This window comes from Ahaetulla prasina, chromosome 3 (genome assembly GCF_028640845.1).
Source record: "Ahaetulla prasina isolate Xishuangbanna chromosome 3, ASM2864084v1, whole genome shotgun sequence".
Classification (NCBI taxonomy): Eukaryota; Metazoa; Chordata; class Lepidosauria; order Squamata; family Colubridae; genus Ahaetulla; species Ahaetulla prasina.
The window spans coordinates 108,506,570-108,522,858 of record NC_080541.1 but is presented as its reverse complement, the minus strand read 5'-3'; the positions used below and the strand labels follow the sequence as shown (position 1 = coordinate 108,522,858).

General features: G+C 39.9%; 1 protein-coding gene across 1 annotated transcript in view; it reads left to right on the top strand.

Moving 5' to 3' along the window:
- Positions 1 to 11,699, top strand: part of NRG2 (neuregulin 2) — a 287,139-nt gene extending 275,440 nt beyond the window's left edge. The window contains exons 10-11 of the mRNA XM_058176612.1: positions 4,871 to 5,095; positions 11,060 to 11,699. Coding sequence (XP_058032595.1) covers positions 4,871 to 5,095; positions 11,060 to 11,699 — 865 coding nt within the window. The remainder of the gene's footprint in view (positions 1 to 4,870; positions 5,096 to 11,059) is intronic.
- The last annotated feature ends 4,590 nt before the right edge of the window (positions 11,700 to 16,289 follow it).

Here is a 16,289-nt window from a genome sequence, read left to right as displayed (position 1 = left end):
CCCCCCACCAAGCCATGCCCCACCAAGCCACGCCCACAGAACCGGTAGCAAAAAAAAATAGATTTCACCCCTGGCATAGACCCTGTCCCTAATTTCAAATTGTTGAATTTTTCCCGTTGAATCAGATGAAGTGGCAGCAACATAATTTGGATGCAGTTGGTGTAATGGAGATCGGAGTCTCCTACCCATGAGGAGTTCCGAGGAACTTCTATTGGTGGCTGTGCAAGGGGTGATATGCTGAATTAGCAAGAATTTATCAATTCAGGCTTGCCAATCCCCTGGACCCATTCTGGCCAAAGCCTCCTTAGTAAATCGCACTAATCTTTCAGCCTTCCCATTACTGGCCAGATGAAACAGTGCCACCAATGTGTGTCTGATGCTCAATTCTGCCAAAAAGGCCTCGAAGGGCACGGCTGTTAATTGTGGGCCATTGTCAGAAACTAGCACGTCGGGGAGGCCATGTGTGGCAAACAGTTTCCTAAGCACCTTAATGACTGCTTCAGCACTGGTTGAAGTCATTAGGACTATTTCTAACCACTTAGAGTAAGTGTCGACCTCAATTAGGAAAGTTTGCCCTTTTATTGGCCCTGTGAAGTCTATATGCACTTTGGCCCAAGGAGCCTGGGGCGTTTCCCATGTTTTGGCCAGGGCAATGGGTAGAGCCGGTCGGGATTCCTGGCACAGAGAGCAGGTGGTGACCAATTCCTCAATGTCCTGGGCCACCGTGGGCCACCAGATGTAGCTCCTAGCCAGCCCTTTCATCCTGACAATGCCAGGATGCCCCTCGTGCAAAACTTCCAACACTTCCCTCTGTAACTTAGAGGGAATGACCACCCTTTCCCCCCATAAAAGACAACCCTTCAAAACAGATAATTCATGTCAGTGCAAAAAATATGGATGAGCAGAGTCCAAAACAGGGGCATTGGACCAAACCCGCCACATATAGTTCAAGATTTGCATGAGTTCAGAGTCTTTAGCAGTATGCTGAGCAATCTCAGCAGCAGTGATAGGCCCCGAAGCTATGTCCTCAAGCAGGAAGACTTGGCAGACCGGCATCAGGGCAGGCAGGGGGCAATGGCTCAGTGTGTTAACGTGGCCCAAAGACTTTCTGGGCTGGTGAATTAGCCGGTAGCTGTAGACAGCCACAAATAGCGACCAGTGCACCATTCGAGGTGACATGACAGCCGGAGTCAAACGGTTGCCTACTAACAATCTCAGCAAGGGGTTGCAGTCTGTAACCAGGGTGAAATGTCTGCCATACAAATAGTCAAGCAACCGCCGGACCTCAGCAACTGCAGCCAGCGCCTCACTGTCCAATTGGCTGTAGTTGCGCTCAGCGGCAGACAGAGTGCAGGAATAGAAAGAGAGAGGAGCCTCCCAGCCATTAGGAAGCTGATGGCTGAGAACAGCCCCTACCCCGAATGGCGAGGCATCACAAGTCAAGACTAGGGGCAGGGAGTACTGTAATGGACCAACACACTGTCAGATGTCAGCAAATTCTTTACGATGGCAAAAGCAGCCGCTTCGACCAGGCCCCAATTCCAGGAAGCCTTCTTTCCAAGCAGCCTATGTAAGGGTTTAGCCACGATGGCCTTTTGCCTCAAGAAAATGCGATAAAAATTTAGTAAGCTGAGGAAGGCTTGAATCTCCTGTTTATTTTTAGGGGTTGGAGCATTTTGAATGGCAGAAATTTTGTTGGGTGGATCCCTGAGCCATTAATCATGTACCCAAGGAACTCTATCTGGGGCACTGCGATTTGGCATTTTTCACGCTTCACTTTAAGACCCGCCTCTCTGAACCTGGTCAGGACAGTTCTGAGCTGGGCAAATAGGGAAGGTTTATTTGTAGTGGACACCAGGACATCATCGAAGTAGGGCACCACCCCAGGGATACCCTGTAACAACTGTTCCATTAAGTTTTGGAACAGTCCTGGTGCCACGCTGACCCCAAATTGCAAGCAGCGGCATTTAAAAGCACCCCTCTGGGTGACAATTGTCTGTGCCTCGGCTGTGCTGTCATCAACCGGGAGTTGTTGGTACACTTGCGCGAGGTCTAATTTGGCAAAAGTTGTTCCAGTTCCCAATGAATGCAGTAAGTGCTCAATGATGGGAACAGGATAGGCGTTCTGCTGCAAGGGTTTGATAATATAAGTGTTGATGGTACACTTATAGTCCACACAGATGCGGACCGAGCCATCTGCTTTGATAAGCATGATTATAGGTGTCTCCCAACGGGCATGGTCAACCGGCTCAAGGATCCCCTGCCAATTACTTTTTCTAACTCTTTGCCAATTTTTGGCCTAATTGCAAGAGGAACCCTTCGAGGCTTGATTCTAATGGGCGCTATTTGGGGGTCTAGGCTGAAGGAAATAGGTGTTCCTTTGTATTTGCCTAGGCCGCTGCTGAATACATCCTCAAACTACTTCACAAGGTCCTCAGCGCCGTTGTCTGCGATGGTGTTGATGCCAGTCACACCCATGCCCAGGGCCTCGAACTAGTCCAAGCCAAGCAAGCTTGGCAATGCCCCCTCGACCACGGTGATCCTCAAAGGGCTGGAAAAACCCCAAAATTGTACTTGAAATGTCCCACTGCCCACAACGGGAACGCGGTTTCCTTGGTAACCTTTGAGTTGCAACCGCTGCAGTTTCAAGTCTCTTTTATAGATGCCCGGAACAGTGTTCTTCATGGTGTTCCATGCAACAATAGTCAGGGACAATCCCATGTTGGTTTCCATCTCGCACTCTGTCCCCTCGATCAGTACGGTTACATGGATCTTTTTGGCTGATGAGCGGGTCTGTCTAATGTTCGTCTGGTACGCCTCTCTGTCAGCGGTGGGAGATTCTCTCTGTGCTTGGGTTTCCATGGCCTGGGTTTCCTCTTGTCTTGCGCGGCAGTGGCAACAGGTTGCTGTTTGGCTCTGAATGCGAATGGCATGCTGGCGCAGCAGACTCGAGACAAGTGCCCTTTCTGGTTGCACCTCTGGCACATAGTGTCTTTGTATCTGCACGTTGCTCTGGAGTGTGGCCCTCCACAAGCTGCATACAAGGGTTGCCTCATTCTGCATTGGGGTAGGCTCTTTTCTTGTCATCTTGGAGTCAGTAGATGTCATTTTCATCTTCCAACGACTCGATCAGCTTGGCACTCTTCTGATGCACTGCAGCACATTTCCCACTCTTTGCAGGGTCACGGCTGATTTGTTTGAGTTTTCTGCAGCTCTGGCCTCATCTAAGGCCGTTTTTAGAGTGAGGGCCGGCTTTGCTAACAATCGCTGTTGTAGGCTATCATCCCTCACTCAGCTTATGAGCTGTTCCAACAGCACATTCTCCAGCTCTCTGAACTCACAATATGCGGCGGCTTTTCTGAGTGCCGCCACATAGTGATTCACCGATTCGCCTTCCTCCTGCACTCTGTAGTGAAACTTGCGTCTCCAGACGAACTTTGACTGCACTGGGGCATAGTGTGCCCAAAGTGTGTTTTGTAGCATGGCCCATGGTACCGCTTGAACCGCAACTGGTTTGACGAGTGCCTTGACCGTATCAAACAGGTCCATACTGCAATAACTGAGGAACAGTGTTCACTTGCGGTTGTCAGATAGTCCCAGGAGGTCATTTGCCTCCATGAAGCACTTGAAATGATTCATGTAGGAGTCCCAATTGTTGATGGCTGGGTTGAACAGAGCCGGCGGAGTGTAAGCGGTCATCATGCTGGCAGATGATGATTCTGCAGACAGCGAGCAATGCTGGTTGCTTCCTACTCCATTGGGACTCTGGTCCTTAAACTTCCGATCCCACCTTCGTCGCCAGTGTTGGATCTGGTGATGAAAGAGACGGACACAGCTCTTTCAGTAACAATAGCTCTTTATTAATAGACCAGTACAACCCAACAGAGTGCTAGTCTGGCAGTGTCCTCTATTTTTATAAATGAGTTCCATATTTCATTATACTTCATTATACTACATATAAAATAAGAAAGGTGGGATAACTATCATAAATAAATTATATTTGTCCATACAGAGTCTATATCTACAAGCAGCTTGATAAAAGAGGTGGCAAGTACTAAAGCCATTTCAATCCATTGAATGAAAGGTGCTATAGATTTAGCTTTCCAATGATACAGTATCAGTCTTTTAGCCATAGTAAGGGCACGAAGAATCCATTTTTATCTTGTCCAGTTGTCAAATTCCAAGTACTAGGCTTCTGGTTCAAGAGAATAATAACCTCTGAAAATTTTAGCTTGGATTGTCATATAAGGTACACTTTCATCATTTTAGGCATTAATTATAACACAAGCTTAAAGATGTTATACAAATCTACTACTAAACTACTAGAAATCTCATGTTTGTAACTTTTAACTGGGTGAAATGGTGCATCATTGAGCAAGAATTTTTGAACCAAGGGGCAACTTACAAAATGCATCCAAAACCCAAGACCTATAAAATTTGGCAAATTTTATAAAACATTTTATAAGAATTGTCATAAAGCATTTTATGACCTAATGTCACAAAACATTTTCTGTGGTCAACTCCTGTGTTTGATTGTGATGTGCTATTTTCTTAGAAGATACCTCTCTGAATATCTCGGTGAATTTTTAAGAACTTTTCCAGTGAAGGCAGTACATTAAAAGCTCTGCCATTGTTGAAGGCATTGAAAAATCTGTTAAGGAAATATCTCTGAAACAATGACCCAACAAGTCACAGATTGCCTTATTCCTTTATAATTTATGCGCTCATAATTTTATGCACCCATACCTTACAAATATGGCTTAGGAACTTTACTTGGAAAGTCGAGTTCAGTTTAGCAAGTAGTTAGGTTTAGGAAAGATCTATTTCTATCCTTGTCCAATAGTTCTTTATTATTTGGCTTAACTTGCAGACATGAAAGCCACACCTGGAGCCTGGACCGCACAGAAAGCCTCACTTCCGATTGTCAGTCTGGGATGATGTTGTCTTCTGTAGGAACCAGCAAGTGCAACAGTCCTGCCTGTATGGAAGCTCATGCTCGGCGGGAAGCATCATACTCCATTGAGGAACAGAGGAGGCCAATGATGCAGTACAGAGATTCTGTGGATTCCCTTCGAGACTCACCACATAGTGAGAGGTCTCATTTTCTGTTGCTGTTATTATTATTTATACAAGGAAACCTCAATTTAACAGCCCCCCACTTAGCAGACACTGAGTGCAATAAGTTCAGATTTTCATCTGGATATCTCCCTCTGTATCCAAAGTAGTTTGGATGAGGCAGTGACATTTATGTGATTTTTACCTTGCTTTTACAACATCTGCAATGGTTTCTTTCAATTGCATCAGTTTGCATCATTTATGCACTTGCTTAATCCTATAAATGACATAAATTGATGTAAATGGTATAGCCTCATGTTTAATGGAACTTCCAGAAAAACAGTACCTCCTCCCCCTAAAATGGCCTGTCAAAACAGCGTTTCATTGCTTTTATACTGAAGTTGCAAATAAAGGCCAGTCTCTAATATAGCATAAGACAAGAAGGGGAGAGAAGGCAAAAAAGTTAATTGAGAAGATGGATAAGCACAGGTTGTAAATTTATGTAACGTAAGCAATATATCAAACTGAATCAGAAAGCCCATCATCGACTTAAATTCCTCAGCTTCTTGAGGATCTGTTTCTAAATGATTGTTAGAATTGCTCTGATTAAATTGCTTGGTTTTTGTTAACAGTTGTGGTGGTTTTATACCAGGGGTCACCAACCTTTTGGACCTCAGGGGCCACTAAATTCATAATTTTAAATCCCGCAGACCACTAATATGATCTGCCTTATGACTGGCTGGGTGGGCGTGGTCAATTCAATTTCACTCACATCAAGGAGTGCCTTGTTAGCCTCTATTTGCCCCTCCCCTCCCCACCCGGGCTCCTTAGGGCTCCAACAGGAAGCTGGAGTTGGAGCTAAGAGAAAGAGTTGGCAAAATGGCTCAGTTCAAATTGGATCTGACTGAGAAGGAGGCTCAGTAGAAGCACCTCACTGAGGACTATGAGCATAGGCTTTCCAAGCAGAGGGAAGACCTGCAGGAGTGCAAAGCCAGGTACAGGTGCCTGGAGGCTCAGGGCTGAGATGATCAGCCAGTTCCAGGCCATGATGCAGTCCCACTGGAACAAGGTCCTCGAGCTCTTCACCACCAGCAGCACTTCCCTCCAGCCTTTGCCCAAAGCCTTGCACCAGAAGGCTGAAGCAGACCCCAATCAGAATTTCTGCCCCCCTCTGACCCACACAAAAAGACCCCGAAGGGGGAGACTCTCTGCAGCAACACAAACAATCATTGCATGTATCTGTCCCAGGGGCTGTAGTTTGAGGACCCCTGATTTAGTGCAATATTAAAAATGCAAATAATTTTTCTGTGGCCCACCAAAATTTTCTCGCGGACCACCAGTGGTCCACGGACCACCAGTTGGTGACCGCTGTTTTATACTCATGTGCCACATAAAGTCACTTTGGGGAGATGTGTGGCTTAATACATAAGTAAAAATGCTCAAGTATTATTTTCTGAAGGAAGAGTTCATTTCAAAGGCTGTGTATAGCAGAATTCTAATATCCTCATCCAGATTCTGGAAATTATCTAAAAATACCTTTTAAAATAACTCTTCGGGTAGAAGAAGTGTAAAATCTATCCCCAGTATCTTTGCTGCAACCACTTAATATGATCTATATTGACATGCCTAATAAAAACAAATGCCTCAATATTAAATGGTTTGCATTACTCTGGAGTCTGAACCAAAACCTGAGTCAGAGCACTTAGGCCACTTTCCAAAAAGTGTTGTTTCATTGTTTAACATAATTGAGAATAATATTTTTCTTCAGGGAATTGGACTAGAAGACCTCCAACTCTGTTATTCTGTTATGCCTTGCAGTATTTAAGGTTTTCTTTAAGTAAAATCCTAAATTGTATTTTTTTCAATACAACTTTTATCAGCAACAAATGTCTTAACTCACTAGCACATAGCAAAAACAAAATGCAATGGAAGAAAGAAATATCGTGTAGCAAACAATCAAGAAAATATAATTTACATTTTTAAAAGTAAGGGAACTAGAAGACATTCCCGCTTCTCTCAATGCCAGATTGACATATAATCATTAATGTAAAAGTTCAGATAAATTAGCGTTTCAGAAATCCTTAAAAACTTGGGTTTTTGGACATACAGGCGTATATCTTGCCTTTCACTGTAAGTTTGTCTTTTTAATGATTGAACTTAAGTTTGTTTTTGACCATTTTATGTATTTTTGTATGTTTGTCTGGTATTAACTCTGCATGCACTACCCATAGTCACAATTGTGAGATGGGGGGCATCTCCCAGTGGACAGCAGCTTTTCATATAATGCTGTCATGTATTGGTTGATAGACTCACCGTTTTTCTGCATTTGATACAGGAATTCATAGCGATGTATTATCTTCGATGGGGCCGGAGCATAGTGTGTCTTCAGCACGTTCTGAAGAACTTGCCATGGTACAGATTGTACCGGTGTTGGCTCTGACAGGGATTTGGTCGTGTCAAATACCTCATGGCCACAATGGTTGAGGAACAGTGCTCTTTTCCGGTTGTCTGACAACCCCAGAAGGTCATTTGCTTCCATGAAGCATTCGAATCGGGTCATGTAGGTGTCCAAATTCTCTTTCTCCAGATCGAAAGGCATAGGCAGATGGAATGCAGACATCATTGCTGTTCTTTTCTGTTTAAATTTGGCACGCAAAATGGCCAGCATTCCGCGACATCTGCCTGGCTGGATTGTTCATTGTCAGCTCTTTTGCTTCAGTTCTCCTCTCTGAATCCCATCCTCGTCGCCAGTGTTACATTGAAGGAATGAGGAGACTGGAGACTTCATACAACAGCTCTTTATTCAGCAACTATGTACAATTCAGCAGCTAGCCTGTCTGACAGCTTGCCCTTTTATAGGGAGCTGCCAGAGGGCTTAGCCAATCAGGTTTGAGAATTCTTCCTGCTCAAACAACAGACCAGATACAAAACTATACAAACTGTGAATATCTAACAATTTTATTGGCCAGTTCTTTTCTTGTCCAGCTGCATTTCTAATAAAACACATATTCTTACAAAAATGGCTCAGTATAGTGGGGCTCTAATGAGTGTAGAGATTGTTTTAGATATAATCAAACCCCAGAGTCGGGCAAGAAAAGAATCAGCCAAAGTATTCTTCCTGCTGCCAGACACTGACACCACTGAAATACTTTTTGTCATGTTCTTTGTAATGAAATGATTAGAAGTGAAAAGGAAAAAGAGATTTTCTAATTGGACTCTCAATCTCTCCTTCCATCTCTCTTTCCTACCTCTTCCCTACCTGCCAGTAAGGTATAAGAGTATAATAAGAGCATGGTAATACTTGTGGGGTAGGGGGAAATGATCAGGAACCCTGAAAGTGTGGATTAGATTTCTTTATCTTGAATTCAAATCACTTTGGGTTTTTTTTTGTCATTTTTATGTTTTATTAAAGAAACATGCAGTAATAGTGTTAACAACATTAACAACAAAAATGCAAACTTCAAATCATTATTTTTAATATTACATAAATGTTGATAAAGCACATGTTAAGATGACAAAGAATCAAACAATACAACAACAGTAAAACCGTTGAAAACTATGGAAGTATTACTGACCATAAAGGAATATGACCTAATTTTCAGTCAGTGTTGATTCTTTATCTAAAAAGCATACCTGCAGTATACAGTATGTATAAAGCATACAGTAAAATGCAACTGAAATGGTGTTGAAATAAAACAAAATGTTCCATCTGTTTTGTAAATACATGATTATGCTATAATGATCTATTTAAAACAGTATTCAATTATATTGTGAAATAAAACTATAAGCTTCAGTGGAGAATGGTCTAAAATAGATACTTGCATTGACTTTAATACCTGGACGTATTCAAAATAAAATGATTTCCATTTATGAGAAAATGGCATACATGCAGTGGCAAGAATATTTGACTGAATATCAAATATTCTTGCCAATGCGTATATGCCATATAATTATCAACTATCAACATGCATAATCTTGTAAAAGAAATAGTCCAATGAAGTACATTATTAATACTGAGAATTAGTCACCTAATATAATAGTAAATAGTAAAAATCTAGTTTAATGATTTGGTATTTTATATTTCAACAAACAACTTACATAATATACTATTACTAGGACCGGGATATTTACGGGACCGTCTTCTGCCGGCTTCAATCTCCCAACGACCGGTGCGTTCTCACAGAGAGGGACTCCTTAGGGTGCCGTCAGCCAAACAATGTCAGCTGGCGGCCCCCAGGGGGAGGGCCTTCTCTGTGGGGGCTCCTACCCTGTGGAACGAGCTTCCCCCTGGACTCCGACAATTGCCCGACCTTAGGACCTTTCGCCACGAACTTAAAACCTATTTGTTTCGTCTTGCTGGACTGGCTTAATTTTTAAACTTTTAAATTGATTTATTGGGGTTTTAAAATTTTAGTGATTTTATAGGGTGTAATTGTATTTTAGCTTGGCCAATTGAATACGTTTTTTATGGGTAGTTTTTAATATTGTATGGGTTTGTTTTTTGTATTTTAGCTGGCTGTTCACCGCCCTGAGTCCTTCGGGAGAAGGGCGGTCTATAAATTAAAATATTATTATTATTATTTTATTATTATTATTCTAATGACTTATGGATAATGTTAGACTCATGTGGGTGAAGAAACGTACATTTAGATTATATAACCCGTGGCACAGATACTGCTTTAACCCTTTTTTGCTCCAAAGGAGGACATTATATCCCTGTCACATTGAAACTATTTGAGGCAGAAATAACGGTACAGTTATTATATATTGTGTAAATGGCCCTTATTCCAGCTGGGTTCAGCACGGAAACTACAATCAACAATTTTGAGAGCAATTTTGCAAGTGCCCAAATTAGATTCTAATGTAGCTTTAAGACTGGATTTGAGCATCATGAGGGCAGAGGCTCAGATCTGGGTGACTATTTTTAGTTACTCATTAAATTGATGTTTAACCCAGACTGCCTGGTTACTCTGATAAATGAGTAAGCTTTTGTTCTTCATAGCAAGTATGTACTAGAGTTAAACTAACTTTTCTCTTTTCCTTTAGTGATTTGGGTGTTTTAATTTTGATTTTACTGTTTTTTGCTTTTTGGGTGAATGTAAATAAAAATGCTATTCCATATTACAAGGAAGTCTGTCATAAAAAGTAATTATGAATAATAAAAACTGATAAGAAGGTAGCTGCATAGCCTGTATCCATCCCAAGTAAAAAAAAAAAAAGCACACACAGTATATAAATATTCCAGGTCAGTGGGAGAGAGAATAGATATCTTTATCTATGATCACGGATCAGCATCAAAATATAATGAAAACAAACAAGGAAAAAAGAAAAAAAAACATTAATACAACCATGGTCATTGTCATGTTGTATACATTTAATCTCACAAAGCATTCTCAAGACTATTTATACATTTTAATAAGCATATAGAATAACCATAAAAGAAAAAAAGAACTCAAAACTTTATGTTATGAATCTCTCCAAAATTAACCTTTGGATATGTACTTTGCCCAAGGCTGGTGACCATTCACTGTATCCTGGTAATAGGTGAGCCATCTGTTTGTCTGGACTTTTTTTTCTGGAATATTTAGCATTGTAGCTAATTCATCCCAAGAGAAACCATTTTGAGGATTTTCAGGTACTTCAGTGTATCAGATTTTTTAACATTGCCAGATACCCAATTTAAATTACCAGTTGGCTTCGTGAATAAGCCAGACATTTTATTAAGTAACCCTAATGTCTATCATAATCCTGTGTATTCCTGCTTCTTTCCAGCTCTTATTTTAGATAGAAAAATCTATGTCTGATCAGTAGACTTCCCCCTTCTCTTATGACAAAAATAATATTCTATTCTGTGAATCTACTTCAATCTCAGAAAAAAATCCCTTTCTTTTATTTTATCCTGATCAAAGTGTTTATAGGAATGGAAAAGTTTATAGGAATGAAAGACTCAGCCTTTTGTTCTAATATTTTAGCTTGATACCAATGCCATTGTTTCTTTTTCTAGATATGTCTCTGCCTTGACCACCCCAGCACGCCTGTCCCCTGTTGACTTCCATTGCTCAGCTTCAGCCCACATGCCCACCTTTGAAATAACTTCTCCTAATTCTGCTCATGCGGTCTCACTTCCCCCAGCTGCATCCATTAATTTCCAAGTGGAGGAGCAACAGCCATTGCTAAGAAGGTACCAAGCCCCCTGTCAAGATACACAGAGGTATGATGCTTACTACCAAAGAAGGAACTATCTGAATGAGAGCACAGGGAGCTTGCCCTCCAGTCCCTTCCGCATCATAGAGGATGATGAATACGAGACAACCCATGAGTACATCACTGCACTAGAACAGCCAAAGAGAACAGGCAGCGGCAACAGGCGGTGGAGGAGATCTAAACTGAATGGCCACCTGTCTCACAGAGGCAGAATGCTTAGAGATTCCTTTTCGGTCAGCAGCGCCTCATACAGTGAGTCTGATGAGGAGCTGATAGCTGAAAGCACCCCTTTCTTAAGCAATCGGAACATGGAGGCAACAGACACAGATTTGTACTGCTCAGCTGACAACAGAACTTTCTCTTCTTTCAGCAGATTCAACGCACAGGGTGAAAGCCAACAAACACACACCAGATCCAGCCAAGGTTTTGCGCCACCTTAGGTGTTACACACTCTTCCTCATGTCCATTTCCATGAATACATCAGTACTGAGGAAGATAACATGACAGAAAAGACAAATTTTTATTTTATATAAAAAAATGCAAAAATATAACAAATGAAATGTTTTATTTTCATTTTAGCAATGATGTCTTATAAGAGCTAATGGCAAAGACCTTTTTGTAAGGAATCTATTTATATGTAACATCTTGATTTACAGCTTCTCAGAAAAACAGAAACTAACAAAAACATTTTAAAAGATGGGCCAATTTTTGACTACAAATCATTAAAAAATATTGTGGTGCCTTTTTGCTGTATGTGAATGCCAGAGTCCACACTGAATATTATGTTTAAGCATTCTTGAAACACAGGCTTTATGTTAGGATAATTTGTTATAAAATATTTCAGTCAGCATTTTTCCATTTGAACAGTACCCTTTTAAATTCCTTGATACCTAGAGATTAATGATTTTGCTAAAATAACGTGCTCTCAGTCTTTCCCATTTCCTTTCCCTCCTGCACATGTGCGCATAGACGTATGTTTCAATGTTTTCATAAATATTTTTCCCAGCAGGGAAAATATTACATACTGGTAAGTAAAAATTGGTTTCTCTGATAAGGCAAACAATAACAAAAAAGGGGGTGGAGAAGAAATGAAAGAGGATTACACAGTATTTATAGCCCTTCCAATGTATTTCTGATCCTCAAGAGGTCTGTGATCAAGATACCACTACCACCCCCAAAACCAAACATTGCAAATAATTAAATAATATTAGTTCAAGTAATGCTGCTCCTAAAATCTGTTTTGACACCATTTCTGGAGATAACCTTTAGCTGTTTAGTAATGATATAAGCCAATGCTGTGCATGCACAGAACAAAAATGTCCTCCAAATTCTGACCACAGTTTGATCATCAAAGAAACGTCATCCCCCATCATGGAACATACAAGACATACAATGTGCTGTTGAGAAAGTTTCAAAAGTCTCCAGTGATCTAGATGTCTCTTAAGTATGCCATCCCATTCTATCCCTCCTTCCTTGTTCCTTCTCCTGAGATAGTGCCACCAGCATGCTAACCTTGCCTCAGTCTTTTTCCCATGGAAAGAAACATCAAAGACAATGCTGTTTTGTGTGCTCCATTTTGTAAAGATGGTTGTAAATGTAACATTTGAGCATTTCACAAGAACTTTCCATTTAAAAATAAAGCCACCAGGTATCCTGGTTGATGAGCTAAAGAACTTTCTGGTTGTAGGTGGCAAGAAAACTTCCCTGAAACAGAGAAAACGGCTCTTTTCAGTTTCCTGTGGAGCCTCTTTTTGACATTATGGCCTGCCTCTTTCGTTCTCTATTTTCACTTTGCATGTCCTTTGCATTTCAAATACTATAAATTGGATGCATGGAGAACCTAGAACTGAAAAGACAAAATACAGTTGCCAGTGTATTCATTTACTTTTTAGCAATAAAGTATTTTAAATCCTTTGTTCCTAATGCCTAACAAGGTCCAGTAGAAAAGCTGCTACTTTGTCATAAAAAAGATTGTAAAATTTTGCTCTGGATTGTCTGGATGTTAGAACTCTTGACTGTTTAACACTTGAATTTTTTTAACACTATAAATAAAAGTAAGAAATGGCTACAATGATTATAAAATCAATTTTACATTTGGTGGTGAGAGAGGCGATAGAATGGGGTTAATCTCAAATTATTCATGTTACTGGGAATCTCACGTTGGATGCCTGATTTTTTTAAGCTAAAATGATCATCTGATTAACCCAACTGAGTCCAGACCCATCAATAAATATTTAAGTGTAGATAATTCTATGCCTTCCAGATGTTTTAGATCACAACTCCATGAATTCCCAACCAGCATGTTAAGTATTTGGAGAATTTCAGTCCAAAACACCTGGAAAACTCCAGGTTGTCTACCTTTGAATAAGTGATTTTGAAATATGTAATGTTAGAACACTTTGTCCCATATGAGCATAAATTTGCACTTTCATAAATGTTGCAATCCTATGCAAATTTACTTGTGAGTAAACTCTGCTTGATAGATGGGTTGAATTCCAAATAAACATGCATATGATTGAGTTGTTTATTTAAATGTTAGTGTTTTTATTCAAATTCATGAGATTCTTTTAGTGTTCTTCATTTAGTATTTCATTATCCAAAATAATCTGCAAATCTTGATACATTATATATTAGCTGGAAAAAATGAAAACTTCTGGATCAAATACAGTGAATCTTCCCGTTCTCTGTCTACATCAGGAATCTATTGAATGAGACACTGATCCATAAGAGGATGTGCTTTATACTGTATACATAAACATATACAGGAAACATAAAGATTCATTCCATTAAGGAGTCAATGTGATAGTCTTGAAGCGGTATTCTTACATAAGAATAATCTTCCATGTCCCTTTTCTAACTGTTCATTAATCCCAGCAAAAACAGTTCTAGTTTCAACTGAACATTAGCTTTTTAAATTCTTCATATTATTGTATACATGTGCATACAAATACCGATGTGTACATTTGAACCCAATTTTCTTATTTTCTCAACTTGCCTGATAGCTTTACTCAAAATTTTCAACACCAGGATAAACAGCAAAGGAGACAAAGGACATCCTTGTCTTGTACTCTTTTGGATTTTGCATCCATTAGTTAAGTTTAATTACTTTTTAATTAATTAAAATTTTAATTAATAACAATTTTTGTTTGCTGTGATGTATAAACAGCTTTGACCCCTTGGATAAAATTCCCACCAAAATACATTTCTTCCAGGACTTTAAACATAAAGGCCCAATTTAAGTTGTCAAAGGCCTTTTCTGCATCTAAGAATGTTCTATAAGTAAGTATTCTATAATATTCAAAACAGTCCTCACGTTATTCCTTAATTGTCTTTTTGGCAGAAATCCAGATTAATCATCATGAAAACGTTTTGTAAAACTTTTAAAAATCTTTCTGCCAAAACTACAGCAAATAATTTATAATCTTTATTTAATAGTGAAATCGGTCTATAATCTTTATCATCATAACATCCTGACCCTCCTTCAGGAGCAACACAATATTAGCTTCTTTCCAAATTGGGGGTATCATCCCCCCCTATAAAATATCATTCATTATATCCTTTAATGGCTGAAGGAGTTTGTCTTCAAAATATTTATAATATTGACTTGTAAGCCCGTCTGGGCCAGGAGCTTTACCTGTTTTCATTTTTCTTATAGCTTCTGATACTTCAAAGGTAGTTATTGATTCATTCATAAGTTGTCTCTTATGAAACTTGTGAAAGTTTTGGCAAATGTTGTCTTAACAAATACTCATCTATTTTTTTTTATTTATCTAACACCTGCATTTTATACAATTTAGAGTAAAAGTTATGAAACAATTTTTAATTTGCTCATTATCAGTTATTACATTATATTATGTTTTTTCAACAGCATCATAATGTTTTGTTTAACAGCAACATATTATGCTTTGTCAACAGCACTTGATTTTTAAGATCATTTTAAGCACTTGATTTTTAAGATCATGTTTTCTGACAATTGCCATTTCAGTTTTGCATGCTTCTCTAGAACAAAAGAGCACAATTCATAACAGCTTTGGAAGAATGAGCCCCAAAGCTCATTCATGGAGACATGAAGTAGCATTGAGGGAGAGTTTAATTATCCTGACATATGTTGAGAATCAAATTCTTCCAAGCATGGTTCTTCATGATTTAGGTTGCTGACAACTTTCTCCTTGTGAAGATGGAGGATGGCCTAAGAGAATGAGCTAATCCTGGCTCCAACCAACAGAGAAGATTTAGCTGAGGAAATGAAATAGCAGGAATATTGCAGAGAAAGTGACTGTAGGATTTTTTATTTTAAGAGGAATAGCACATGACCCTATCAACCTACAGTGCATTCAGAAGGTATTCAGACCCCCTTCACTTTTGTCAAGTTTGTTATGCTGCAGCCTGATTCTACAGTTGTTGAATTTAATTTTTTTCTCATTAATCTACACTGAGTACCCCATAATGGCAAAGTGAAAACAGAATTTTAGAAATGCCTGTAAATTTATTAAAAAGAAGAAACTGAAATATATTGGCATAAGTATTCAGACCAGGGGTAAAATCTACTTACCTTCCTTATTGGTTCAGAAGTGCAAGCACCACCTGCATGCATCACATGTGCGCACGGACCTGCGCATGCAAAGCCTGCACATGCGCAGAAGGTAAAAAACACATTACTTCCTGGTAAAAGCCAGGAAGTAATGACACTGGGTGGGTGGGCGGAGCTTCACTTCGCCATCGCTACTGGATCACGCAATCCAGTCCAATCCAAGAGCATTTCACCCCTGATCCAGACCCTTTGCAAATGTGAAATTTAGCTAAGGTGCCTCCTTTCTTATTGCAAGGCACAGATCTAGGGAAGGCTACAATAAAATTTCTGCTGCACTGAAGGTTCCTAAGAGCACAGTGGCCTCCATAATTCTCAAACAGAAGAAGTTTGACACACCTAGGACTCTTTCAAGAGCTAGTCGCCTGGTCAAACTGAGCATTTGGGGAGAAGGGTATTAGTAAGACAAGTGACCAAGAACCTGATGGTCACTCTCACTGAG